Source organism: Gobio gobio, assembly GCF_949357685.1.
Source record: "Gobio gobio genome assembly, chromosome: 6".
NCBI lineage: Eukaryota > Metazoa > Chordata > Actinopteri > Cypriniformes > Gobionidae > Gobio > Gobio gobio.
The window spans coordinates 35,223,619-35,249,910 of NC_137102.1; the positions used below are offsets into that span (position 1 = coordinate 35,223,619).

A 26,292-nucleotide genomic window follows, 5' to 3' on the forward strand; every position below is an offset into this window, starting at 1 on the left:
GTGTGCAGAATGTGGTTTTGCATTGTCTTGTTGAAATATGCATGGACGTCCCTGGAAAAGATGTCTTCTTGAAGGCAGCATATTATGCTCCAAAATCTCTATGTACTTTTCAGCATTAATGGTGCCTTCACAGAAGTGCAAGTTACCTTTGCCAAGGGCACTGACACAACCCCATACCATGACAGACCCTGGCTTTTGGACTTGTTGCTGGTAACAGTCTGGATGATCCTTTTCTTCTTTGGTCCGGAGCACACAGCGTCCATTCCTCCCAAAAAATACCTCAAATACTGATTCATCTGACCACAGTACACGTTTCCACTGTGTGATGATCCATCCCAGATGCCTCCGAGCCCAGAGAAGTCGACGGCGCTTCTGGACACTGTTAACATAGGGCTTCCTTTTGGCACAGTACAGTTTTAACTGGCATTTGTGGATGTAACTACGTATTGTGGTACTTGACAAAAGTTTGCCAAAGTAGTCCTGAGCCCATGTGGTGATATCGCTTATAGATGAATGACGATTCTTGATGCAGTGCCGCCTAAGGGATCGGAGATCACGGTTGTTCAGCTAAGGCTTGCGCCCTTGTCCTTTACGCACTGAAATTCCTCCAGATTCCTTGAATCTTTTAATTATGTTATGCACTGTTGAATGTGAAATATCCAAATCTCTTCCTATCTTTCTTTGAGGAACATTGTTTTTAAACATTTCAATAATTTCCTCACGTATTTGTTGGCAAACTGGCGATCCTCGGCCCATCTTTGCTCCTAAAGGATTAGACCTTTCTTAGATTCTGCTTTTGTACCAAATCATAATTACAATCACCTGTTGACATCACCTGTTTCAAAGCACATCATTATTTAACCATTTTACCTCATTACTAGCCCTAAATTGCTCCTGTCCCAACTTTTTTTGAAATGTGTTGCAGGTCTGAATGACAGGAAAGGATGCATATTTACAAATGACATGAAGTTGACCAGACAAAACATGAAATATTTTGTTTTCATATTGTCTGCAATGAAATACAAGTCAAAGTAAATTTAGAAATCACTTCTTTTTTTCTTTTTTTTTGCGTTTTCCATACTGTCCCAACTTTTTCTGATTTGGGGTTGTATAAAAAGAAGCCTGTCCCTTTGTCCCTAGTCTGACCATCACTTATGTAAGCGATTAAAAATCTACTAAAGATGATCCTCAACTTATATTTACTATGAATAAAGGATACTTTTTCCCTCCTCAACTCCATGTGACACTTGGAATTGTCCTCAAACCAAGCATAAGATGCACTGCAATAACACAGACCTGTCCTGTTTGTCACTAATATGTCAGGAAATACACTTAAATAATTCCACAGTCATTAGATAAAAAAAAAATCTATATTTAAAAAAACTAATTTAAATGTTTTTATGCATTTTCTTTTTAATCTAATTATAGTGGAATTATCAGTAAACATTGTCAATTGTTGCCGTGTATTGCAAAAACCTAATTTTGGACACAGCCACACAAATTTGCGTGAACTGTGCTCACCTGTGCTGCTGTGGCTAAACCGGGGTGGTAATGTGCTGTAGCCTCTCCAGTCATGGCTGCCGGGGCCGCCGCTGGCCGGCGTGTGGGCCAGCCCTGCGTTTAGTGGTGGCGCTGCTGTCAGCATCGGGAGGCCATTCTCCTGATCCTGCTGGTGATCGAGGCAGGCATGGCGGGCAGACAAGAGGTAGAGAAATGCTGTGTCACCGTCCCTATAGATGCCGTATGATGCTAAAGAACGGCCATCGGAGCACAGGCACTGAGCGATCACCCAGCGCTGCACCCTGGGGTGAAAACCATACTCAACAAACATCTGGAAGAGACACGTCAGAACATTTTTGGATGATCAATGACAATTCAGCAAATCAGGAAAAACTTGAAAGATTTGGTCAAGATATATTTTGATATTTCCTACCTGCTGCTTCAGAGATGCGACAGTCACCTGCGGATGGACTTTTACTGTGACGCAACAGGAAGATGATGCATCTTCTACTACCACAGCTAAGCTGAAAATGAAAGCATATCCATGAACTTTTTGCCACTATCAGGATTTTAAGATATAAATTATAAATGTATCTATATGCAGGGCTTAAAGCAAAAAAAAATCCTGCGCCTGAAAAAAAATTTTCAGTGGGGTTGGGGGCTGGGTGAATGGACAAATACGTTATTTGGCAAACAAAAGAAAAAACAACTGCATAATAATGTATCTGCCAGGGGCGGAGCCAGACATTTTAAAGATTCGGGGCTTAGCCCAAATCTAGTTTGGTTAATGACATTTTAATTTGGCTTTATCACCTTTACTGACTTTGAGGAACATTGTTGTACTAGACTGGAGTAAAGTTCACAATGATCATGATCAGTTTTTCCCACAGGATTTTGTAAAGCTATGTTGGGTGGACATCTGTCTACGGGGTCCAGGGGAAGCTCGTTGTGTGTTGGAGAGCGCCAAAAAATGTTGATGACAAAAACAAAAAAAATCTCAGGAAATTGATCAAAACAGGGCAAATACATTAAAGAGAATTAGCAAATATGACTAAAATGCCCAGGTGGAAACTGTCAAAACGGCAATCAAGAAATGAATTGACTAAACCCTCAGAAAAACATAATTTTCAATGTCAACAGTAAGAATAAGCCAATTTATGTGCAAAAAGTACAAATATAAGAGATCGGAAAAAACAATGTAATTCGCAGGCATTTCACACCAGGGACATAGCCACTAGGCCCCTTCATTTACATGTCTGGCCCCCCAGATTACTGATTGCTGAAAAAAAAATAATGGATTGAGCGCACAGCGGCAAACAGAGGTGTGAGCTTGTCAAGCTTAGCACACATCCCTTTTTCACAGATGTCGCTGGAAGTTTGAAGTTCAGTCGGATATTTTAAACATTAATTGCTTTGATGCCGTGCCGAAGCCGTTTAGCCCTTCACAGAGGAGCAGCGGACATGCACGGAAGCATATTAAATTATTATTATGATTAGGCTACTTTTATTATTAAATTAATATTAGCTAGGCCTGCTACAATTCATAAGCCCCACAATATTTCACAGCGCATCAACGCAACCGACATCCTGCTACTCTGCGTCTGCTACTCATTTCAAAAACAACTTTAACACAAAATACTTCTCGATTCACAAAAATAGTCGTCGCCCTTTGTAAAAATAACTTTGATTAACCTCTCGTCATCTCTAATAGAATATGCGCCCGATTCGTTTTTTACTTTCACTTTGAATAATTGACTGGCGTTTAAGACCCTCATCGGCAAAACTCTCGCGCAAAGTTTGCACATTGCTATATGATATCCACTGGCCTGCCCTCATGGTTTAAGATGCAAACATTTTCAATATTGACGTGGCATTTTTCTTTATGGTCACGCAAAATGATGGACAGACAATGATTCACATTTCGAGCGCATCATTTCCCGTGATAACAAAATTAAGTAGGCTAAATTATTGAATTATATATATATATAGCCTATATAATATATAGCGGTCCCCTATTTTTAAGATGGGACCCTTCAAAAATAAAATTATTGCTAAGCCACTGTTTCACACACGTTAATTCACACACCACTGCCAAAATGCGTCATGCATTGATCAGTCAAAACTGAATAATCGTTGATTCAGCAGCTGTGGGGGATGAGTACAGCGCAGTCTGCGGTTTAAAACTTGCAGATGTCCTGGTCAGTGTGCACACGATGATGGACAGGGGTCATTGTCACTTTCGTCATTCAATTAAAGCCTTTCAACTGGGCTTCACTGGTGAGACACTTCACTGGTGAGACACTTCAATTAATAATAATAATAATAATAATAATAATAATTAGGGCTGTCAAGCGATTAACATTTTGAATCTAATTAATTACACAATGTTACACAACTAATCGCGAATTAATCACATCAAATTTGGATGAGAAATTACCCCTAAACGATTCGTTCAAATGGCTGATTCATTCAGTGATTAAGTAAATGGCTCTCTTTATGAATGGGTCATTGAATTATTGTTTCACCCAATTTGTTCAAATCATGAATTTATTCAGAAACACAGCCCAGTCGTTCTTCTATGGCTTTACAAGCAACAAAAACAGATCATATTGTGTCTAAAATATAACAATATTAACTTCTCATTTACTGAACTGTGTACAAAATCAGTATCACATTTGCACTCGTGACAAAAACAGCACTCGTGTCACATTGCACTCTTTACTCATGCTATATTGCTTTACTATATCATGTATGATATAAATATGACAAAAACTAATACTGGGGCATTTTTGCCCTGATATCTTGAATTTTAGGGTCATTCTAGCTGTATTCTATAGGCTCCATCACACAGCGAGTTGTTGCTCTGCTTCATGTTCATCACCATCAACTGTATGAAATGTAAAATGAACTACGTAGGTCTGGGGCGGAGCAGGTGCGTTAAAAAATGTAACACGTAATTAACTAATTAAGTTGACATGTTAAATCTACAGCCTTAATAATTATTATTATTAAAAATATTAAATTAAAGGTGAACTATGTAAGATTTTTGCAGTAAAATATCCAAAAACCACTAGGCCAGTGTTATATATTTTGTTCAGTTGAGTACTTAGAATATCCCAAATGTTTCCAACTATTTGTAAATCGTGAGAAATGGACGGAAAAGTTACATAGTGTAGCTTTAACATTTAACTGATAGCCCTTAAAATAATTACAAAGAAGTGATTAACGTACTTTTAGATGTGACAACACAGATAAGAATCTGTGTTAAATACTCTGTATACCATAACAAGCATGAGGTAAGAGACAGATCTACTGTAATTGAAGCATGACGAGGACACACATACCTTATCTCGCTGTCCTCAGCGTCCCGCAGCGCTGGTTGAACAGTCAGTGCGATCTGCTGCCGGGCCAGATCTGTGGCGTAGTGCACAGCTGCATGAGTATCTCCAGCCTCTATTGCTCGAGAAAGCTCTACACACAGCTCCTCTACAGCAGGAGAAAGAGAAGCAAAATGACAACGCTTAGGAGATGAATAATAAGATTGGTATTAGAGTATTATATATATATATATATAAGATTTATATATAAGATATATATATATATTTATAGATATATAAGATGTATTACATATATTTTTTATATAGATGTATATGTCTGATAACTCCTATGCAGAACCATTATTGATTGTTTTACTTTACTGTTTTTGTCAATTTCTATCTTCATATCACAATTTAAAAATAAATGTCAAAAGCATTGGTGACAATATTATAACAATAGGCAAAATAAACTAAGAGTCTGATGTTTTCAAATAGAGAACAATAAAAATTAATTAAGGGGTAAAGCAATTCTGCATACATGTAATAATTCATTTTAAATTAGTTTAATAAAGCAACAAGTCCCATGAAGATGTGGTGATTTTAGAAGAGCTAAGGGGTGCTTTTAGGCACAACTAAAAAAAAAACATGTTAAAAAAATAATAATTACAATTAGTTAAAAAAGGAAATTTAAGAAATGTAAGGAATAAAGTGAAGGGAACACAATATGTAAATGTCTAGGGAGAAACACAATGAGTCGTATTAGCAACACGTTAGAATTTCAAAATACAACTTCCTAGATTTCGTATACTTTTTGTAAATAATTTTACAAAATAAAAAGCTTAAGACTTGAAATACCTCCTAATATGGACAAAGTTTACTGTATCTGCTGATCACACATTAAAAAAAAACTATTTTCTCAATATTTTTGTCTGGATTTTCAAGTGCAAATAAAGATTCTTAAAATCAAGGTACATTTATATGATAAGCAAAAAAGATAGAAGATAAGAAGTCTTGTTTTCTGCGAAACTGATACAAATTTAGTGAGTTTATGATTAAAAAAGAACAGATATCTGATATATACCCCAGAGCCGTTTGGAGCACGTTATTTGACGGACAGATGCATTTTTTATGAACTTCAAAAACATAGCAACAATTCCTGCTATTATAAAGTTTGGATTAGCCAGGACTTTTTAAATAGAACTCCAATTTTATTCGTCTGAAAGAAGAATGTCATATACACCTAGGATGACTTGAGGGTGAGTAAATTATGGGCTAATTTTCATTTTTGGGTGAACTATCCCTTTAAACTCTCCCATTAGAAAACAAACCTTTCATTGACAGCGACAAGACCGAGTTTTTCTCTTCACACTTCATATACGGCAGTCCATCATGGGAGGAGTGCGAAATGTTGGCAACTGAGGCAGAAGAAAGAGTGAATGAACAATGAGCAAGAGCAGAGTACATCTTAAAAAAAAAAAGGTTTAGAAGATCATTTATCAAGGAGAAAGGTTAAGCACATCTGGCAAGTTTTGTGTGTTTTTTCACAATATTTTCATTTAGCTTGCAATGCATTTAAGATATAAGAGTTTAAAAGGGTCTGAAGTCCAAAAGGTGGATTTCATGAACTCTCTGATCTTGTGTTGAGATATATGAGTAATAATATGTGGGATCTATCTTTAGAGATCACGTCTCACGCATCAGGCAAGCACACGTGAGCTTCCCCACTTACTATATTTGATGAGCTATATGCATGTGCGCTGAACCCCATAGTATGGTGTGAAATTTTGCTGTGACCTCTGACCTCTGTGTGACTCCCTCAGTGATGACATCATGACAGTTGCCCATTCTTGGGCCTCCTGCTCGCTGCGGAAGGTAAACGTGAGACAGTCGTGGGGCGGCTTGGTAAGACGCATTTCGTGACATCGAGTCGACGTGATCTCATACTTCACTGAGCGCAGATCAAACTCTGCAAGAGACTGAGAGAGAGAGAACAGTTCATCATAAACCCTTCACTTATTATCACCATACATGTTATGATACATAATACATGTTCCTTCCTTTGCCACGAAGCTAATTGCATTTAGCAAACCAAAATGTTTTAGTTCCACTCATAAGTGTGACAACACAATAAGTCTAAGAGAAGCGAGGTGTTTACAAGAAAGTAAACAGTGTTCAAACAGGGTTGAATGACAGACAGGGACAGACAGCACTTATCAGACGGTATGAACGTGAGGATATTTTTCTAAGGTTGACAGCTAAACATTACAGATGACAACTGTGTGTAAGAGAGTGAGTGAGTCTGTGTGAGACAGTGAGTGAGTGAGTGAGTGTGTGTGTGTGTGTGTGAGAGAGAGAGAGAGAGAGAGAGAGAGAGAGAGAGAGAGAGAGAGAGAGAGAGAGAGAGAGAGAGAGAGAGAGAGTGTTAGTCTGAGTCTGTGTGAGAGAGAATAAGTGTGTGTGAGAGGGAGAGAGAGTATGAGAAAGAGAGTGTGAGTTAGTCTGTGTGTGTGTGAGTGAGAGAGAGAGTGAGTGAAAGAGTGTGAGTGTGTGTGTGTGAGAGAGAGAGAGAGTGAGTGAAAGAGTGTGAGTGTGTGTGTGTGTGTGAGAGAGAGAGAGAGAGAGAGTGAGTGAAAGAGTGTGAGTGTGTGTGTGAGAGAGAGAGAGAGAGAGAGAGTGAAAGAGTGTGAGTGTGTGTGTGAGTGTGTGTGAGAGAGAGAGAGAGAGAAAGAGTGTGAGTGTGTGTGTGAGTGTGTGTGAGAGAGAGAGAGAGAGAGAGAGAGAGAGAGAGAGAGAGAGAGAGAGAGAGAGAGAGAGAGAGAGAGAGAGAGAGAGTTAGTACCACGCTGCGTCCTCCGCGGTCGGTGTGTCTGAGCGTGAGCGTGAAGAGTCCCGCGCAGTTCGCGTTCATGCTGAGCTGTAGCCGCAGAGAGTCCGAGCCCACGGAGAGCGGCCGAACCGACACCCGCACCGACATCAACACCGTACTGCAGCCCGAGCTCACAGCCATCATGTCTCAGCACGAAGATCTATACAGCACGAATTGACATCATCTTCATCACCATCATCTTCATGAGTAACAGGCAACCAGTTTCAAAACAGGAAGCAGGTCCGTCTGATATTTACTGCCCCCTTTTTTTCAATGACGTTAACATGCAGTTCCGAGAGTGGATGTGCAGCAAGCGGCGGTAATAATCGATATTGTACACCTAAACAACTTTAATAATCATTTAATTTAATAAAACCCTCTATTTTATTAGGTATTTTTATGTTATTAATTTGCTTGATCTAGTAAATACTGTTTCGTAGGATTTACATGAATGTATCTTGACAACATACACAAAACTGACGTTTAATTGTATACATTTTAAATGTATATATTTTAGTATTTGTCTAGTATTATTTTAGACTGTTTAAACTGTCTTTTATTTTGCCACTCCGTACCGCTGACATCATAAGGTCTGCGCCGCGCTGTTTTTTGACTGAAGAAAGGTTTGTGTCTTTAGCTTTAAAAAATAAATAAATAAAATATATATATATACCGTTTCATAGATGTTTAAAGTTGTTTTTAACAAATTAGTTTTTAAAACATGTTAATTATATTACTGAAAGCATTTTGCGTTGGAAATTTTGAACCTATATTGCAGTCATGGATGGCTTTGTCTGAAGTGCTGATATTTGGCTCTCGTAAATAGCACCAACATTTATGACTTATTTTTCTGTGCAAAGCGCATCCACACGATGAACAGGCTGATTGACTTGTCCCTTTTCTCTATTGATTATTCCCAATTAAATGTAACAAAGAAAAGTTTCCAGGCCAGCAGGATTAAACAGCTGAGATCTGGCTTGACATACTGCTGGAAAGATGGAGTTTATTAAAGTGGAGATTGTGGACATGAATGATCCAGAACCCTGCGGAGTGAAAGATGAAGAAGATGCCGAGGAACAAAGAGGTTTGTTTCTTGATTCCTGATTAAGGACTGTTAATGTACATTTGTTACATTTCCAGTTCTAAAGCGATGTGGTATTCATTGTTAAGAAAGTAATAGAGGTAAAGCTTTAGAAAATTCACCAGTCTTGAATTTTATAAAGGAGGTAAAATAACAATTAAAATTCATTCTGATTCTGTAAATCATTCAAACATTTTATATCAGTAGTAATCTTGCAGATTTCATATTGTTTCATATTGCATGAGTATGTCAGAATTAACTTTTAGCACACTAAAGATCACTTAACTTAAAGGGTTAGTTCGCCCAAAAATGAAAAGTATCCCATAATGTACTTACCCTCAAGCCATCCTAGGTGTATGACTTTCTTCTTTCAGTTAAACACAATCGGAATTATATATATTTAAAAAATATCCTGGCTCTTCCAAATTTTGGTTTCCTAGATGTTGACACCCAAAAAAGCACACCCATCCATCATAAAAGTAATCCATACGGCTCCAGGGGGTTAATAAAGGCCTTCTGAAGCGAAGCGATGCGTTTTTGTAAGAAAAAAAGATTAATATATCTTTATAAACTATAATTACTGGCTTCCGGTAACGGATTTACGCAAGTCTTGATCTAACGGAAGAGTGACTTCTGATCTGACGCATGACGTATTGACAAATGCAGAAGCGTAGAGGATGCAGCAAAACAAAACACCAGTCACAAATTAGAAGTCTAAAATGAGAAATTTTAAAGGCAAATGTTGAAGGATTTTGGTATAAGAAAAGAGGAGCTTGAGTTCCCTTTCGATATGGTTCACTCGCATTGCGCCAGAGTTTTCCTAGTCTCTCGTAGCCAGACCCTCAGACTGACAGCAGAAGGACTGGACCATAGACTGTAAAAAAAATATGGACTTAGTATCTGTGACGTCACCCATAGGTTTCTGAAGAGAGTTTTTGAAGCGTAAGGTCAGCCGCTGTCATCCTGACAGAGAGTCACTCCCGGAGAACTGACAATGGGCAAAGAGGAGGGATGTGGCTGGAGCTGAGGTGACGTGATGACTAACAGACAGCAGATAAACGGCAATCCACCTGTCACTCAAAATGGCCACAACCTTAATTATGACATTATATAAATGAATCAAAATCAAAATGTCAAAATACAATACAATGTACAAAATCACCCCCCTCACAGTTGTCATGAAGGGCAAAATTATAGACCAAAACCACAATTTGTGCCAGGCTGTAAACATGTTTTTTGTGCTGTAAAGTTGGGCATTTTAACATGGGACTCTGCTCCCTTCTGGAGCCTGCAGTTTAAATTAATTGCAGTTTAAGTCACTACTGTTTTGGCTTCAAGAGATACTGGGGGAGGTTGCCGCTTGATGCCCCACCAGTCGTATGCGTGCCCAGACCTCCTTCCACTGTTAAAGCCAGTCAAATACAACAAACACCTTCACAAATTCTGCTGCAAGCGTCAGCCCATCACCACGATGCAGCGAGCTGCCCTCTGCAGCTCTCGTACCCCTCACTGCCCGGAGCCAGATATGGGAAGCCATTCCTGGCGTGTCAATTGGGTTTTAGAGACATTAAAGAGGGGTAACTTGCTCCAATTTGCTCGAATAGGATTTTCTTTAAAATTCAGAAGTTAATAACGGCATTCAGATCTGTAGGCATCCTCCCCTTGATAATGTTTCAGAAGCTACAGGGCCTCATGTCAGACGCCTCCTCAGTAGTTCTGTTGGGCCTGTTTAAAATGTGGCCATTACAACACTGGTTAAAGGCGCATGTCTCACCTCAAGCGTGGCGCAAGGACCACATTATTCTCAGGGTGATCCACAGCTGCACCAGAGCCATGGTTCCCTGGAAATCGCCCCATCTGTATCAGATGGGAGTGGAACTGGGCTCAGTTTCCAGAAGGCCGCCTCCTCCTGTGAGCACAGGATAATCTCCGCTCAGTAAGAGCAATACATGTGCCGGGCTCCATGAAAAAGGGAGCAGATATTCTGCCCCAGATCAGATCACCTCACATGGAGTGGAGACTCCACCCCCAGACGGTCCGCATGATTTGGAGCATTTTCTGCCAGGTGGATCTCTTTGCATCAAAAGAGATCACCCACTGCCCGATATTCTTTTAGAAGGAGAGGACATGTTAGCCACAGGTGGCTTTCTCTGCGTCTTTATGCTTTCCCTCTGGTAGCATTGCTCCCTCAGGAATAGTTCAGCTGCTGTCAGCAGCACCATGGCCAATCCCGATGTGGAGGGACCTACTTTCCTAAAGGAGGGTTCAATCTGTCATCCTCAACCCGATTATAGACCCCATGTCTTGTGAGGTCGCTTCCATTCTCTCATTTCTCCAGGAGCTGTTGGACAGCGGGCGCACCCCTTCTACACTCAAATTATACATGCCAGCTATCGTGGCGTACCATGCTCCTATAGCTGGCCAGTCGGTTGAGAAACATAACCTGGTGGGAGCATTGCGTAGCTTGCCGTGCTACTGCGCATATGCACAAGTCAATGCTTCTGTTACTCAAGTAAAACAATTCTGACTTGAAATGGCTTTCAGCCTGACTTAAATAGGCAGTCAGCTCCGCCCGTTTGGCTTGCTAAAAAGCCATTTGTCTGTGCTGGTGCACAGGTGTGAACCAATCAGGCTTCAGTATTTTGGTGAAAACATAGCGTAAATTTCCCCATTGTGTAAGGATAACTCTGATACAATGCTTGTTCCCGTTATCTCAGAGAACCAAGGGAACGTTTGTTTCCCAGCCGTATTTGTTTGAACTGTGAGAGGTGTCAACTCTCACCTAAGCTTATGCTACTCCTACATCCTACCTCATGTGTCGGGTCAGAGGTCACTCTTTGGCCTGAACTAGATTTGCATACGGCTGTTACCCGAAGCCAGTGACAATAGTTTATCAAATTAAAATTATGGATATTCTTCTTACAAAAATGCATTGCTTGTGCAGAATGCCTTTATTAACCCACTGGAGCCGTATGGATTACTTTTATGATGGATGGATGCACTTTTTTGCGCTTCAAAATCTAGGGTACCATTCACTCCCACCAGGGCCATGCACAGGGGGGTGGCCCGGTGGCTAGAGCCACTTCCCCTCTGCCCTCATCGGCTGAGGTGCCCCTCTTTGTGCCCCTCATCCCCAGAGGATTCCCATAAAAGCGTTCTGTTCTGCTAAAGATCCGTTAATTCGCTCTGTGTTTTCCCACTCACTCCGCAGCATCGCTCACAGTCAGCTCTTTGTGGAGACGACAGTTCCAGAAAGTCGTCCTTAACGGGTAGATTATAAACTAAAATCCATATTACAGACAGTGGTTGATCGGTAGAATTAGTAATCTGGTAGTTTGTTTTTGTATTTCTGTCGGTAATGTTTTGCTCCTGGCCTTCTAATAGTGCTTACAACTTATCCACATTCTTGGAAGATAATTAATTGTCTAATCAATTGATTGTACCTGATCTGATCTAAAATACATAACACCAAATTTGCTGCTATCAGCACACTTTGTAGACTAAAAACAACGACTCCACAAAAAAGAAGACTAATGGACTCGAAAAGGGAGGCTTAAGCCCATTCAATATTGCAAATATGGATTCAAAGCTCCAGCCAACCAGCGGGTAAATCATTTAACAGACAGTTCGTCACACTTTAACTCCTATAAAGTATGTTTCCCATTATAACCAATTGTCTGAGTTAATACTAGTAACTATAACATACATCATATTTATGATATTTTATTAGGACCATGTAAATAGTATACACAATTAAAAAAGGTGATATACTATCTAAATGAGTTGTATCATGGGGCTAAAGGCACACCCTAAGAAAATGTGCTCTTTAATCATGTCTAAGTTAATACTTGTTCAAAAAAAATCTCTTTTAAAGTTGGTTCTATTACAAATGTGCTGGTTAATATAAAAATAAATGTCAAAAATAAAGAAAAACATTTTTTACATGTCAGTTTTTTAAAGGTTGCATGGCATGAAATTTTCATTTTATGAGGTATTTCAACATTAATATGAGTTCCCCTAGCCTGAATATTGTCCCCAAGTGGATAGAAATGTTGATCGGTGTAAAACCGAGTTCTGGCTGTCTTTCTCTGCCTTTGAGAAAATGACAGGCCAGACTAGCCAATCCTGAAGTCTCCTGTTTTGACGTCCACACAGGAACTGTTACCTCCCTTTCCTCCACCCAGAGAATCTGGCACGCCCATGCAAACGCTCGAGAGATTATGGCTTGTGAACGAGTGAATGCTGGCAGTTTCTCAGTGTTTGGATGTACAAATGAAAACAGAAGTCTTTTTTCAGTTCCTTCTGATCTGTGATCAGTGATTTCTTATGTGTAGCTAATTATTTATTATTCGTGCACACACTGTGGCTTCTCTCTCTCCCGACAGAACGGTGTTTTCGTGTTTTCTATCTTGTGAGTCAGTGTTTTTGTACGTCCTTTTGTACATCTGTTCTACAATGTGCATACAGTCATGAGTTTCTGCTCAACATCGGCAGACTCACATCTCTTTAGAGATAAACCTCACACACGCCGAGGCTCGGGCTGCACTGACCGGTCGGCCTTCAACATCCCCGACCCCCAGTACTGCATCTGGACTGGCCCACAGCAGAGGCACCAAATGCGGCGCGAGATTATGCAGAATGGGGGTAAGCGTTAGGGTATTCGGCTAGGCTAGCCAGCTATCCCCACAATAAACTGGATTACATTCGATTACTGCTGTTGTGTCTTTGTTTGCGCTGTGTACTCAATGCGCATCACTGATGCTTTTCATATGATTGGAACATATCTAAAAATAATGCTATAATCAACACTTACTAACTCATTCATCTCGCTGTAATGGTACATGTGGTACAATGGTACATTGCATGTGTTACAAAGTTGGTAGAATAGTGATGAAGACGGACTCGGCGTGACTGGGACTCGTACTTATTCAGAACTCTCAGATACAAACACAATAAACTCGCGCTGACAGACAGCGCTCTCACAACTCAGTAGTTACTATAAATAACTTTGTTTGCAATCGCTCCGTCTCCGTGATGTCCGGTTCGCGAACGAATCATTCTTTTGAATCGGTTCTTTTTAGTGAACCGAACCAGTTCACAAAATCGGACTGAATCGTTCTAAACGGTGCGCGTCTCGAGTCAGCGCTGATCCATAATTTACTAAAATTACTAACTTTCTGACATGAGTGACAGCCCCTCCGACTAGAAATAAACTAATAACCTGAAGTATATTCTAGTAACTACAACAGTTCACTGAACTGAGACATGCTGAGAACTGATGTGAAGTGAACTCAGGTCCATCCGTCTCTCTGGCAGCAGCTCGTGCGTCGTAGACCTCGTTAAACCACGCCCCCTCCGCTCATTTCAAATGCAAAGATGTCAGCCAATCACAACAGTGGCCGTTTTTACTGAAGTCTCACAGCAGACACGCCTCTTGAAACAGGGCATTTAGCCACAGGGCAAACAGCAGTATAGACAAAATGCCTTTTATTTCTAAATTATGACATTTTATGATGTAAAAATCATACTAACAATATAAGTACACCTCAGGAAACATTATAAAATAATAGAAAAATGCCATGCCATGGGACCTTTAAGTAAAGATTCTGAAAGCATTGAATGAGATCCCATAATAATTTAATAAAGCTTTACAGTAGTAACAAATAAAATGATTATATGATATGATTATTATCATATTTTTAAATCTGATGGTTTCATTATAAATATGATGATCATCTCTAAGGTGGACAACCAACTTAATATATATTTACCATCTGAATCTGACCATGTCATGTCAACAAATGAAAGTCAGCGAACTTATGCATATATATACACACTCCCCTAAAGGATTATTAGGAACACCATACTAATACTGTGTTTGACCCCCTTTCGCCTTCAGAACTGCCTTAATACTACATGGCATTGATTCAACAAGGTGCTGAAAGCATTCTTTTGAAATGTTGGCCCATATTGATAGGATAGCATCTTGAAGTTGATGAAGATTTGTGGGATGCACATCCAGGGCATGAAGCTCCCGTTCCACCACATCCCAAAGATGCTCTATTGGGTTGAGATCTGGTGACTGTGGGGGCCATTTTAGTACAGTGAACTCATTGTCATGTTCAAGAAACCAATTTGAAATGATTCGAGCTTTGTGCCATGGTGCATTATCCTGCTGGAAGTAGCCATCCGAGGATGGGTACATGGTGGTCATAAAGGGGTGGACATGGTCAAAAACAATGCTCAGGTAGGCCGTGGCAATTAAACGATGCCCAATTGGCACTAGGGGGCCTAAAGTGTGCCAAGAAAACATCCCCCACACCATTACACCACCACCACCAGCCTGCACAGTGGTAACAAGGCATGATGGATCCATGTTCTCATTCTGTTTACACCAAATTCTTGAAATTCTGACTACCATCTGAATGTCTCAACAGAAATCGAGACTCATCAGACCAGGCAACATTTTTCCAGTCTTCAACTGTCTAATTTTGGTGAGCCCATTCTCCTCTGACCTCTAGCATCAACAAGGCATTTTCGCCCACAGGACTGCCGCATACTGGATGTTTTTCCCTTTTCACACCATTCTTTGTAAACCCTAGAAAAGGTTGTGCGTGAAAATCCCAGTAACTGAGCAGATTGTGAAATACTCAGACCGGCCCGTCTGGCACCAACAACCATGCCACGCTCAAAATTGCTTAAATCACCTTTCTTTCCCATTCTGACATTCAGTTTGGAGTTCAGGAGATTGTCTTGACCAGGACCACACCCCTAAATGCATTGAAGCAACTGCCATGTGATTGAACAGGTGTTCCTAATAATTCTTTAGTAATTCTTGAGTGTGTGTATATATATAACAATTCTATAATTTTAGCGATTCTCATTTGCTACATCAATGTACAACATTTAAAAAAACATTAAATATGAGATCAAATTAGTGCAGAATCAACAACATAATTACAACAACATAAATTTTGCCCCTCAAAATGTGTGTCTACGGCCCTGACTCCCATTTTAAAGCTTGGAAGAGCCAGGTTATTTTTTTTATATAATTCTGGTTGTGTTTGGCTGAAAGAAGAAAGTCATATACACCTATGGTTTGAGGATGAGTAAATTATGGGATAATTTCATTTTTTGGGTGAACTAACCATTTAAGCTGAACTTAACTTTAGTGTTTCTTATTTCACACTTTCTTTAACTGATTTTTGACAATGTAATATGTTAATTTTAGACCAGATGGAAGTGAAAGAGGAAAGTCAAGAAATGAGTGACGTCAAGAAGAACCACTATTTCGAGAAACCTGAAGATTTTATAGTTGGAGAAAAATCGATCAGTTCCTCGGTAACTGAAAATAATTTCTCACAAACAACAGAAGCCAAAAATTCTTTCTCCTGCCCTCAGTGTGAGAAGACGTTCACACATAAGGGAAACCTTAGGGATCACATAAAAATTCACATCGGAGAGAAGCCTTACACATGCCATCTGTGTAAGAAGAGTTTTATTCACAAAGGACACCTTAATGATCACATTAGAATTCACACTGGAGAGAAGCCTTATGCATGTCATCTGTGTGGAAAGCGCTTCACCTGTAAAGGAAGCCTTAATGGTCACATGAGAATTCACACTGGGGAGAGGCCTTTCACATGCCACCTGTGTGGAAAGAGTTTTACGTGTAAAGGCACTCTTACATGTCATGTGAGAGTTCACACTGGAGAGAAGCCTTTCACTTGCCCTCAGTGTGACAAGAGTTTCTCACACAAAGGAAGCCTTAAGTGTCACATGAGAATTCACATCGAAGAGGGGCCTTTCACTTGCCATCAGTGTGGAAAGAGTTTCACACAGAAAGAATACCTTAAGAATCATATACGAATTCACACTGGGGGGAAGCCTTTCACATGCCATCTGTGTGGAAAAGGTTTAACATGTAAAGGAAGCCTCAAGTGTCACATGAGAATTCACACTGGAGAGAAGCCTTTCACGTGCCTTCAGTGTGGAAAGAGTTTCACAAATAAAGGAAACCTAAAGATTCATGCAAGAATTCACACTGAAGAGAGCCCTTTAACTTGCCTTCAGTGTGGAAAGTGTTTCACACATAAAGAAAACCTTAAGTGTCACATGAGAATTCACTCTGGAGAGAGGCCTTTCACATGTAATCAGTGTGGAAAGACCTTCGCTCGTAAAGTAATCCTTCAGAATCACATAAAAACGCACTCTGGAGAAAAGCCTTACACATGCCATCAGTGTGGAAAGAGTTTCACAGATAAAGGATACATAAAGCGTCACATGAGAAGTCACACTGGAGAGAAGCCTTTCATATGCCCACAGTGTGGAAAGAGTTTTACACATAAAGGAAACCTTAAAATTCACATAAGAATTCACACCGGAGAGAAGCCTTCCAAGTGTCCTCAGTGTGGAAAGAGTTTCACACATAAAGGACAGCTTAAAGATCACATGAGAATTCACACCGGGGAGAAGCCCTACACATGCCCTCAGTGTGGAAAGAGTTTCAAATGTAAAGGACACCTCAAGACACACATAAGAACTCACACTGGAGAGAAGCCGTTCACATGCCTTGAGTGTGGGAAGAGCTTCACAGTTCAAAGAAGCCTACACATGCACATGAAATATCATTCTGGAGAGAAATTACACGAGTGTTCTGAGTGTGGCAAGAGGTTTGCAGAGAGCAACACATTCAAGACTCATTTGCTCATTCACTCTGAAGAAAGACCATTTAGTTGCGATAAGTGTGGCAAAAAGTTTATTTTGGCAGCACGCTTAAAGGCACATCTGAAACTTCATACAGATGAGAGACCCTATTTATGTTCTTTGTGTGGAGAGAGTTTTAAACTGCCTGGCAGTTTAAAATCACACCAGAAAATACATGCCAGTGAGAAATCTCATGTGTGCCCGGAGTGTGGTAAAGCTTTTACCAGAGCAAGCTATTTGAAACGGCACCAACGGACCCACACTGGAGAAACCCTAGACAAAAACCTTGTCCACAAAGAGCAAAATTTGTCTTCGGTAATTAGTAAATAGTGTGATATTAGGTGACCTAGTGGTGATGTTTGTCCTCTTCCAACAAAGGAAAATATAAGGGAAGTCAAGATAAGTCATATTGTGATTTTGATAAATATTAAACATTCCATGGTTGCCGCTTCTAAAAAAGAACAAAAAAGCATAAAGTCACATTGAAAGACTAGCTCTCATGTTCAAGAGTACAAAACCTAGTAAGCAATGCTTGATATTTGCAAAATTTAATGTTTTGCCCATGTGTTGCTGCAAATTAAAAAAGCATGCTACTCATTAAAGGTGTTCATAATAGAGTTGATATATATACTGTAAGCTCAGTTCTATATATAAACCCAGTAAGTTCTCTTTGTATTCACATTGCCATAGCTACTTACAGTAATACATTCTAAATGCTGGCTGCAGTTGAAGAGTTCAGATGCAAAAACCTCTAAGTCCATCTGACATCTTATCAGGCTCCTATTTTTAGGTTCAGTGATTTCACTTTAATGGCAATTAAAAGCTTATTAGTCGGTTATTAAAAAAAAAGTCACTTTAGTCAATTCATGGGTATTTAACAAATGTGTCTTGTCCAGGCCGTTCAGTCCATGTGTGCTTAAGTCCATAAGTCCACCTGTTTGAAAAACAGAAAAGAAATAGTAAACAGTTGCAAACTCACTAAAGATGCAACTGGAAACATTGCAAATGGTGAAAGCAGAATTCAAAATGTAAAAATGAAGGAACTCCGTACACAGTAGAGGGAGCTGTGATGCAAAGTGACTGCCACATCCGTTTCTGTCAAGAGTTTTACAGAAGCACAAGGAACACTTGTGTTTACTTGCTACTCGCAAATTCCTGTCATTGCAACTTTAACGATGGAAGCTCGGCAAATGAAAGATGGCTCTTTCGCACAGCGTCATTCATCTTGAAATCATATGACCCGATCCATGGTTTCTGTGGACTTAGAGGATTTTGCTGACAAAGGGAAGTGGCAAACTGGTATTTCTGAATGGGCTGACGCTGGGATTTAGCGGATTTTAAATGAAACTATTTGATAAGTGTATATTATGTGCAGAGAGCATTCGCTCAATATGATTCTCATTTTTGACGGAGGTGGTTTTTAGAGGCTTTTGCATCTGAACTCTTCAGTTATTTATTCCCTCTGTAAATATTTTTATATTGCATGTCTTACTCCTTTAGTAAAAATAATATATAGGATACAATGGGGCTAAAGGCAAACCGGGGTAAAAAGTGCGTTTGACTTTTTATAAAAATTTTAATAATTAGATGGCACATAAATTCAGCTCAGAACAGCTCAGATGATGCATGTAGAAATTTGGCTGATCCTTGATGCAATCTAATATTTAACGTTTTTTTTTTTTTTTTTTTTTTTAATTGTAGATTAATGTAGCAAAAGAGAATCTATAAAATGAATGTCTATATTTTGAGACAAAGGTCTTGTTTATGGTTTTCAGTTTTGTTCAAGGTAAATAAAGCACCAGTTATTCAATAATGGAAGAATATTTTAAAGTATGGTAATTGGGGTAAAAGGCACCCATGCTGTTGGGGCAAAAGGCACAATAATAACATGATAATAAATGGTTGGCTGACTTTTCCATTTTTTGACATGACATGGTTAGATTCAGATGGTAAATGTTGTATATTAAATTTAGTTTCCACCTTAGAGATAATCACCATATTTATAATGAAACCATCATATTTAGAAATATATTAGTCATATTATAAAATATAATTTATTTGTTACTACTCTAGAACTGTATTAAATTATAATGGGATCTCCTTCAATGCTTTCAGAATTTTTACTTTTTAAAATATTTTTGTTTCTGTGTTTTTAAAATGAACATATTTTATTTACGGTATATTTATTGAACAAAAATATTTTTTTATTTATCAAAATAATCCGAAAATAGTGCAAAATTTGCTAAAGTAATGGTTTTGAACAACCTAGACATTATTAAAAAATAGTGCGGTCAATCGATAAAAAAACGAATAACTAATTAATCTCATATTTTTTTTCTGTACTTAATCGCTATTAAATACATTGGAGTTTTTAATATTTTTATATTGTAATAATTTCACAGTTACTCTCCAAATTTATGTAGAAACAATTTAAAGACCATATATTTTAAGTTTGTTGTAAAAGCATATTTTTTATGAATGAAGGCCAGTATCACTGATAATAATACTGCTACTGATGTCTCTATGAAATAGATTTTTTAAAAACATTAATGATAGACAACATTACAGTATAATTGAAAGCGATCAATTTCAGCATTTATTAGGCTTTAAAAACATACCTAATTTTAATTTAAGCGAACTTAAAACAATCTTCACATAAACCCATTATAATAAATGTCATATTTACATGTGGTCTTCCTACCTGTTAGACATATACAGAAATCGAATAAAGTTATCAAACACCTCTCTTAACTGCATAAATTATAAATAAATATAGATTAATCCTTAATAAAGCTAAAATTTTCCCTGTTACCTTTGTTCTTTGATTAACATTAATGACAGACATCACAGCAACTGGTTTATTAGGCTGCTGTCACTTTAAGATCTGCCACTGTTGAACATGATGTGGATCTGACGCGCTGTCACACGCTTCTCGTTTTCTCACAACTCTTTAAGTTCATTTAAGACGTTATTGAACTAATTTAGGACTGTTTTTATGAGAATACTCGAGAAAACGGTCATTTTGGCATAATTCTGTGTATTATGTTTGTTCAAGAGCGAAAGAGGAGAACTCCATTCTGGCGAGCTGTCTAAGCGTGTGATACTGGCACGCGTCTTTCTAACTAGCTCTTACCTTGAGCTAGAACATATTTGGGTTTGCCTTTAGCCCCGTTGTACCCTGTCTTTCGTATATCATGATTGCTGAATGACAATAAAGTTAATCTTGACATATCATTGGCATTCTGCACCTTGTTTACATTAGTAGCTAATCTCATTCAATACTTGATATTAAGTGATTTCCTGCATTTTACATTTACTTTTAATTAGACCATGTTACATTCATGATGAATGCAATCAGTATTGGGTGTTTTTGACCCCTAAAAAGTGCCAAATTAACATGCAAAATCAGTCATGTATTAAAATCTACTTAAGTTTACTCTTACTTTTTGAAGCGTTATGAATCAGTGAGTCGAATCATGATTCGGATCGCGTGTCAAACCGCCAAAATGCTGAAATTTGGCGATCCAAACTGCTGAATCGACTCACTGATTCAAAACGCTTCGAAGCTTCATGATGCCGTGTTTTGAAATCATCATCACTATATAAGTCGTTATTTAGGTTTTTTTGCGCACAAAAACTATTCTCATCACTCCATAAAGTTATTGTAGAACCACTGTAGTGAGATGGACTTGTAACGTCTTTAGTACCTTTTAAGGGTCTTGAGAGTGAACCGTGCATTGTGCCAATGGAGGCCTTTCAGAGCCATCAGATTTCAACTAAAATATCTTAATTTGTGTTCTGAAGATGAACGGAGGTCTTATGGGTGTCGAATGACACGAGGGTAAGTAATTAATGACAGAATTTAAATTTTTGGGTGAACTAACCCTTTAACAACATAGGGCATTTAGTCCAAAAGTGTGCACATTCAGAGAAATATTGCTATTTTCATGTCACTATGTGATCATAACTTTTCGCCCTTTCTGGATGATAAAACCTCTTGTGAAGTTCTGCATTTAACACATGATTTTTCTGTCAGTTGGATATGATTTTTTATGAATTTTTAAAAATATAATTTTGATATATGTTGTGGAAAAGAAAATAAATAGAAAAACTGTTATTTAGCAAAAAAACTGATCAAATGTTTTTGTTTTTTTAACTGAGAAATAAATGCCCAGTGTAACATATATGTAACATTAAAAATGTATCGTAAATGCCCAGTGTAACATATATGTAACATTAAAAATGTATCGTAAATGCCCAATGTCACATATATGTAAGATCACAGCTCTTTCACAAGGAGGGGTGGTATTTCAAAATCAACAGAAACATGTTACAAGTGGTCCATTTAATCTGTTTTATATGCCCCATAATTTTTCTATAAGGAGAAATTGGTCCGATTTCTTATGGGTTAAGGACCAAAAAGCCATCTGAATAGAAATTATATTTATTGGTTGCATCAACCAATTGCCACATTCTTTTTCTGATGCACTAAGCATGCTTGCTCCACCGATAACAGGATGAGTGGATTTGAAACTTGTAAGTGACAATTCACACAGAATGCTTTTGTCCATTCCATTGCACTACTTGTGGTACTCCATTTCTTTTGCGCTTGCATGTTTTTCACATCTCGTGCTAAATCTTTGGCGTAACTTCGACTTATACCCTTATATGTGGGAGCAAACCTCTTGTCCATCGCCATCCCATATGCCTGTAAATAATATTGTACATTAAATTGTTCTTATTGAGTCTTAACTTCAGTAGTCTAAAAATCACCCCCACTGGTCTCTCTGTATCTGGGTAATTTTTAAACCATTTTGCTACTGCCGCCAGACAGTGTACAGGCAATCAGTTTCAGACGTGGCTGGTATTAAGATATGCACAACGAAGGAAATACTATACAATCCATCTTTAATATCTCTCTATGGAAATCACAGGAGAACTCAGGAGATTAAGCAAGCACAACCATAAGTATACGATGACACAGAACAAAAGATTTAATGAACAGAGGGCTAATATACACACAGAGATAATTAACGTAACAAGGAACACTGGCATAACTCAATCAATGACCATGGAGACAAATTAGCAAAGGAATCACTGGCAAACAAGAACTGGACTGGACACAAAACCAAAACTGATTATACATGTTACAATCCATTGTAATCCACATGTCCACATGTCCATTGAAAAAAAAAAAACATTAACACCTTGCCCCAACTTCAAATAGCTCCCGTGTTTTGTAGAGAGCGGATTAATATAAAAATAAATGAACTCTGACACACCCTATAACTCTCACTACCACAATCTGATACTCTGGTAGCCCTGGGGGGAGCATCCAGGAAAGGCCATGATGCTCTATCCTTGTGGATCTTTGGCAGTATATAAAACCTTCTACCCCTTGGCATGCCCCGCCCCTTATATACTCTGCATATCTTTCCATGAGACACCTGTTTGCATAGTGCTTTCATTTCTGTTCTAATCACCTTTATAGATTCCTAAAAATAGGTTTATCCAAATGTCTATATAATTCTTTGTCCTGTAATTGCCAGATGATCTCTCTCACATACTTCGCCCAATCCATGACCAGTACCATTGGACCGATTCCATTCTTCCTCTATCTCTACGATTAATCTCATAGCCATGCCACTTCCTCTATAATGGTCCCCATTTACTATGGCCCCCATAGTTCTGGCACCTGGCTGTTCCTATGAACCCACCCAGAGCATTTTGTAAATGGTACTTTTAACTTTTTAACACCTCTGGGGCCCGTTTCAGAAAGGAGGTTAAGTGAAAACCTCCGGGTATGTTAACCCTGAAATGAGGGAAACTTGTGAGTTTTCTGTTTCAGAATGGGAGTATTTCAAGTACAAATATAAAAAAAATATAAATCTAAAGTAAGAAAAGTTTACTTAAAACAAGTTAAATTATCTGCCACTTGACAAAAATACATTGTAAGAAAAGCATTTTTTTGCAGTGCAGGAACATTCATTCATTGCTCATATTTTCATCATGAGGCCACTGTCAAAGTGACAAAAATGGCATGTCCTTTTATACAGGAAGGATCCCGACGTTCACTTGATATACCTAAAAGTAACCTTATAATTAGAATTTCCTTTAGGATTTCCAGTGGTTGGATGCATTGAAGACACTCATATTCCCATCATCACACTTTCTGAAAAGGGATTATTGTGTGGAATGGAAGAACTCAGATGAATGGTCAGGGTCACAAATTACCTGCTGATGACATCTGTTCCTCCAGAGTGTCAAGTTGATATGATGAAGAATCATTTCACAATAATTAGGATCCATCTTAAATTGAGCATGTATCACCAAACTGTACTATCTGTCCTCAAAATGTTTGTGGGCACACATTGGGAAATGTGGATGGTGAGTACATCTTAAATGTATCATTCATTCAAATAGTGCTAAAGTAAACTCCATGTTCACTGATCCTGCTGTGTCAAAATGCGAAACTGCTGAGTATTACATGATTAGGGAAGGGAAGATGAGGGAAGATACACGGAGGGAAGATGGGAAAAAAATTCCATCAAAACTTTTCTGAAGACAGTTGGTTCCCTCTGTGTGAGACTAACTTTGCATAATGCTGTACAGTATTTACCTCAAGTTTTTCAAATCGCAATAATCAAATGCGGGTTTAGTGATGATTTAAATATGAAATGGTAATACTAACTTTCTGGAATTTTTATCATGTCATTGTCAAACCGGTAACTACAAAAAAAAAGATAATCCAACATCGAAGGGTTACTTCACCAAATGTAGCACAGAAATACAATAACATGTGAAAACGATGACTGACAACAGACAGGAGTGTATATATACAACACGGAACCAGAGCCAGAGACCTGAATGGAACCAGGAACCAGTGAAGGAGGAAGAGCCAGGAGAGACTGAACCAGCGGAGGAGGTGGAGCCAAGAGGTTGGACGAAATCAGCGGAGGTCGAAGGGCCAGGGAAGTGGACACAACGAAAAGTGTCTAGCAAGCCGGGTGGAACTCTAGGGTATCCAGCTCAATGATTGCCAGCTCAGGGACAGATGTTTCAGCAGGCTCTAGCTCCAGGGAAGAACATGGCCTCTGGTTGAGGGTCCGTTGCAGGCGTGGTAACTGGCTCTGGGGCTGTGGTGCTTTCTGGTGGATTAAGGACTGGAATGGATGGAATGAGCAGGGAGTGAGTGGAGCACACATCCCCCTGCACCTCCTCCACCATGAGGAAGAACCAGTCAGCCACAAGCATTGGTGGGTGGTCAATAGGGGGCGCAGAGGCGCCGCTCCCTTTAAAGGGATAGTTCACCCAAAAATGAAAATTCTGTCATCATTTACTCACCCTCAAGTTGTTCCAAACATGTATGAGTTTCTTTGTTCTGCTGAACACAAAGGAAGATATTTTGAAGAATGTTTGTAATCAAGTGGATAGAGCAACTATTGACTACCATAGTAGGGGAAAAAATACTATGGTAGTCAATAGTTGCTCTATCTGCTTGGTTATGAACATTATCAGAGAGGGGGGTTACTTCAACATGTTAAAAATATATTGCAAAATAATTACAAAATAACATTATTTAGTCATACTATTCGACTGGTATTTATGTTAACACTTATTAAAAATCAAAAATTGGTTGTCAATGGCTGCATCCGAAAACTTAGGCAGTGACTTGTTGCCTCGCTGCCTTATAGGCAATGACTCTGCAGGCAGCGTTCGTGCATAAAGCTAGCCTACCTCAAGAAAGATTTCTGCTGCAAAATGAATGATCAACAGCAAAATAGAGCGAGCTTTGGTGAGAACTTAACAAATATTTAATTGCTACAGTAGTAATTTCTTGCTGGAACTTTCAGACGCCATCTTTATTTTTCTAGCTCAACCGAATGGAAAGCACAGGATTGTGGGACATCAAAGGGACCGAAGGATACATCTATGCTGCCTTAAAAAATGTACCAGGTGAAGGCATCTCTGGAGACAGGAACTGAAGCTAACTTTGGATTCAAGCGTGCCTTGATGCCAGATTGTCCTCAGTGTGCAGAGCACTGCGCCCCAGATCCTCACATTTTAGCAAATCAATATTGTTTTATATATTTTTGCCTTATGTGATTGGGCCATTCTTGACTTTCAAGTAGGCGCAATATCTCTTCAGAGATTAAAGTAAATTCGGTTTTATCTTTACAAATAAATAATTTCACAAGGCATTCAACTGAAGAAAAAAAAAAAGGATCATGGATTGTACAGAGCTGGATGTGAGATCTGGATGTAATGTAAGTCATGTCTTTTATTAAAAGTCCTGCCACCAAATTTATTGAACAGTTTTCACTTGCTGTGCCCCAATTTCCCCTACTTATACGATGCCCTATAAGTACTCTTTTTGTGAAGAAAAAGTACATACTTTTGACTGTGTAGCAGAAGAGTGGACAAGCTTTGGGACATACTATCACATCATAAAATTGCGCCTTTAATGGTTGCTCTCTGTCACGTAGTTGCACGCATCCTGTCATTTTGTCAGAGTTAAAATCCTCCACATTTGATTTGATTTAATTTCCTACTTTATCAGAGAGAAATGTAGTAGCACATTGATCTGCCAGTCACAGGTCTTTCATGTGGAGACTCTTCAAATTACCGTATTTTCCGGACTATAAGTCGCACTGGACTATAAGTCACATTTATGTAGAAATGTATTTAACAAAATCAAAGACAAAGAACAGACATTTAATCTGGAAAGCAAGTTATTCCGCAGGCTGAATAGTGTCCGGAATGTTAACGTAACACATTAACAGTTATTTGGCTACACAATAGCATAAAGAACATACCTGGGA

At 38.8% G+C, this 26,292-nt stretch overlaps 2 protein-coding genes across 2 annotated transcripts in view; one reads left to right on the forward strand and one right to left on the reverse strand.

The window, feature by feature from the left end:
- sharpin (SHANK-associated RH domain interacting protein) overlaps positions 1-7,922 on the reverse strand; it is a 21,051-nt gene extending 13,129 nt beyond the window's left edge. The window contains exons 1-6 of the mRNA XM_079819486.1: positions 7,657-7,922; positions 6,619-6,793; positions 6,146-6,232; positions 4,845-4,986; positions 1,934-2,024; positions 1,522-1,831 (exon numbers count right to left, since the gene is read on the reverse strand). Of these exons, the coding sequence (XP_079675612.1) occupies positions 1,522-1,831; positions 1,934-2,024; positions 4,845-4,986; positions 6,146-6,232; positions 6,619-6,793; positions 7,657-7,827 (976 nt within the window). The 5' untranslated portion in view covers positions 7,828-7,922. The remainder of the gene's footprint in view (positions 1-1,521; positions 1,832-1,933; positions 2,025-4,844; positions 4,987-6,145; positions 6,233-6,618; positions 6,794-7,656) is intronic.
- On the forward strand, positions 7,479-21,721 carry LOC307127975 (uncharacterized protein). The gene is made up of 4 exons (XM_079819475.1): positions 7,479-7,923; positions 8,619-8,767; positions 15,996-18,969; positions 20,637-21,721. The coding sequence occupies exons 2-3, from the start codon at positions 8,680-8,682 to the stop codon at positions 17,798-17,800; spliced, it is 1,893 nt and encodes a 630-aa protein (XP_079675601.1). The 5' UTR covers positions 7,479-7,923; positions 8,619-8,679; the 3' UTR covers positions 17,801-18,969; positions 20,637-21,721.
- The last annotated feature ends 4,571 nt before the right edge of the window (positions 21,722-26,292 follow it).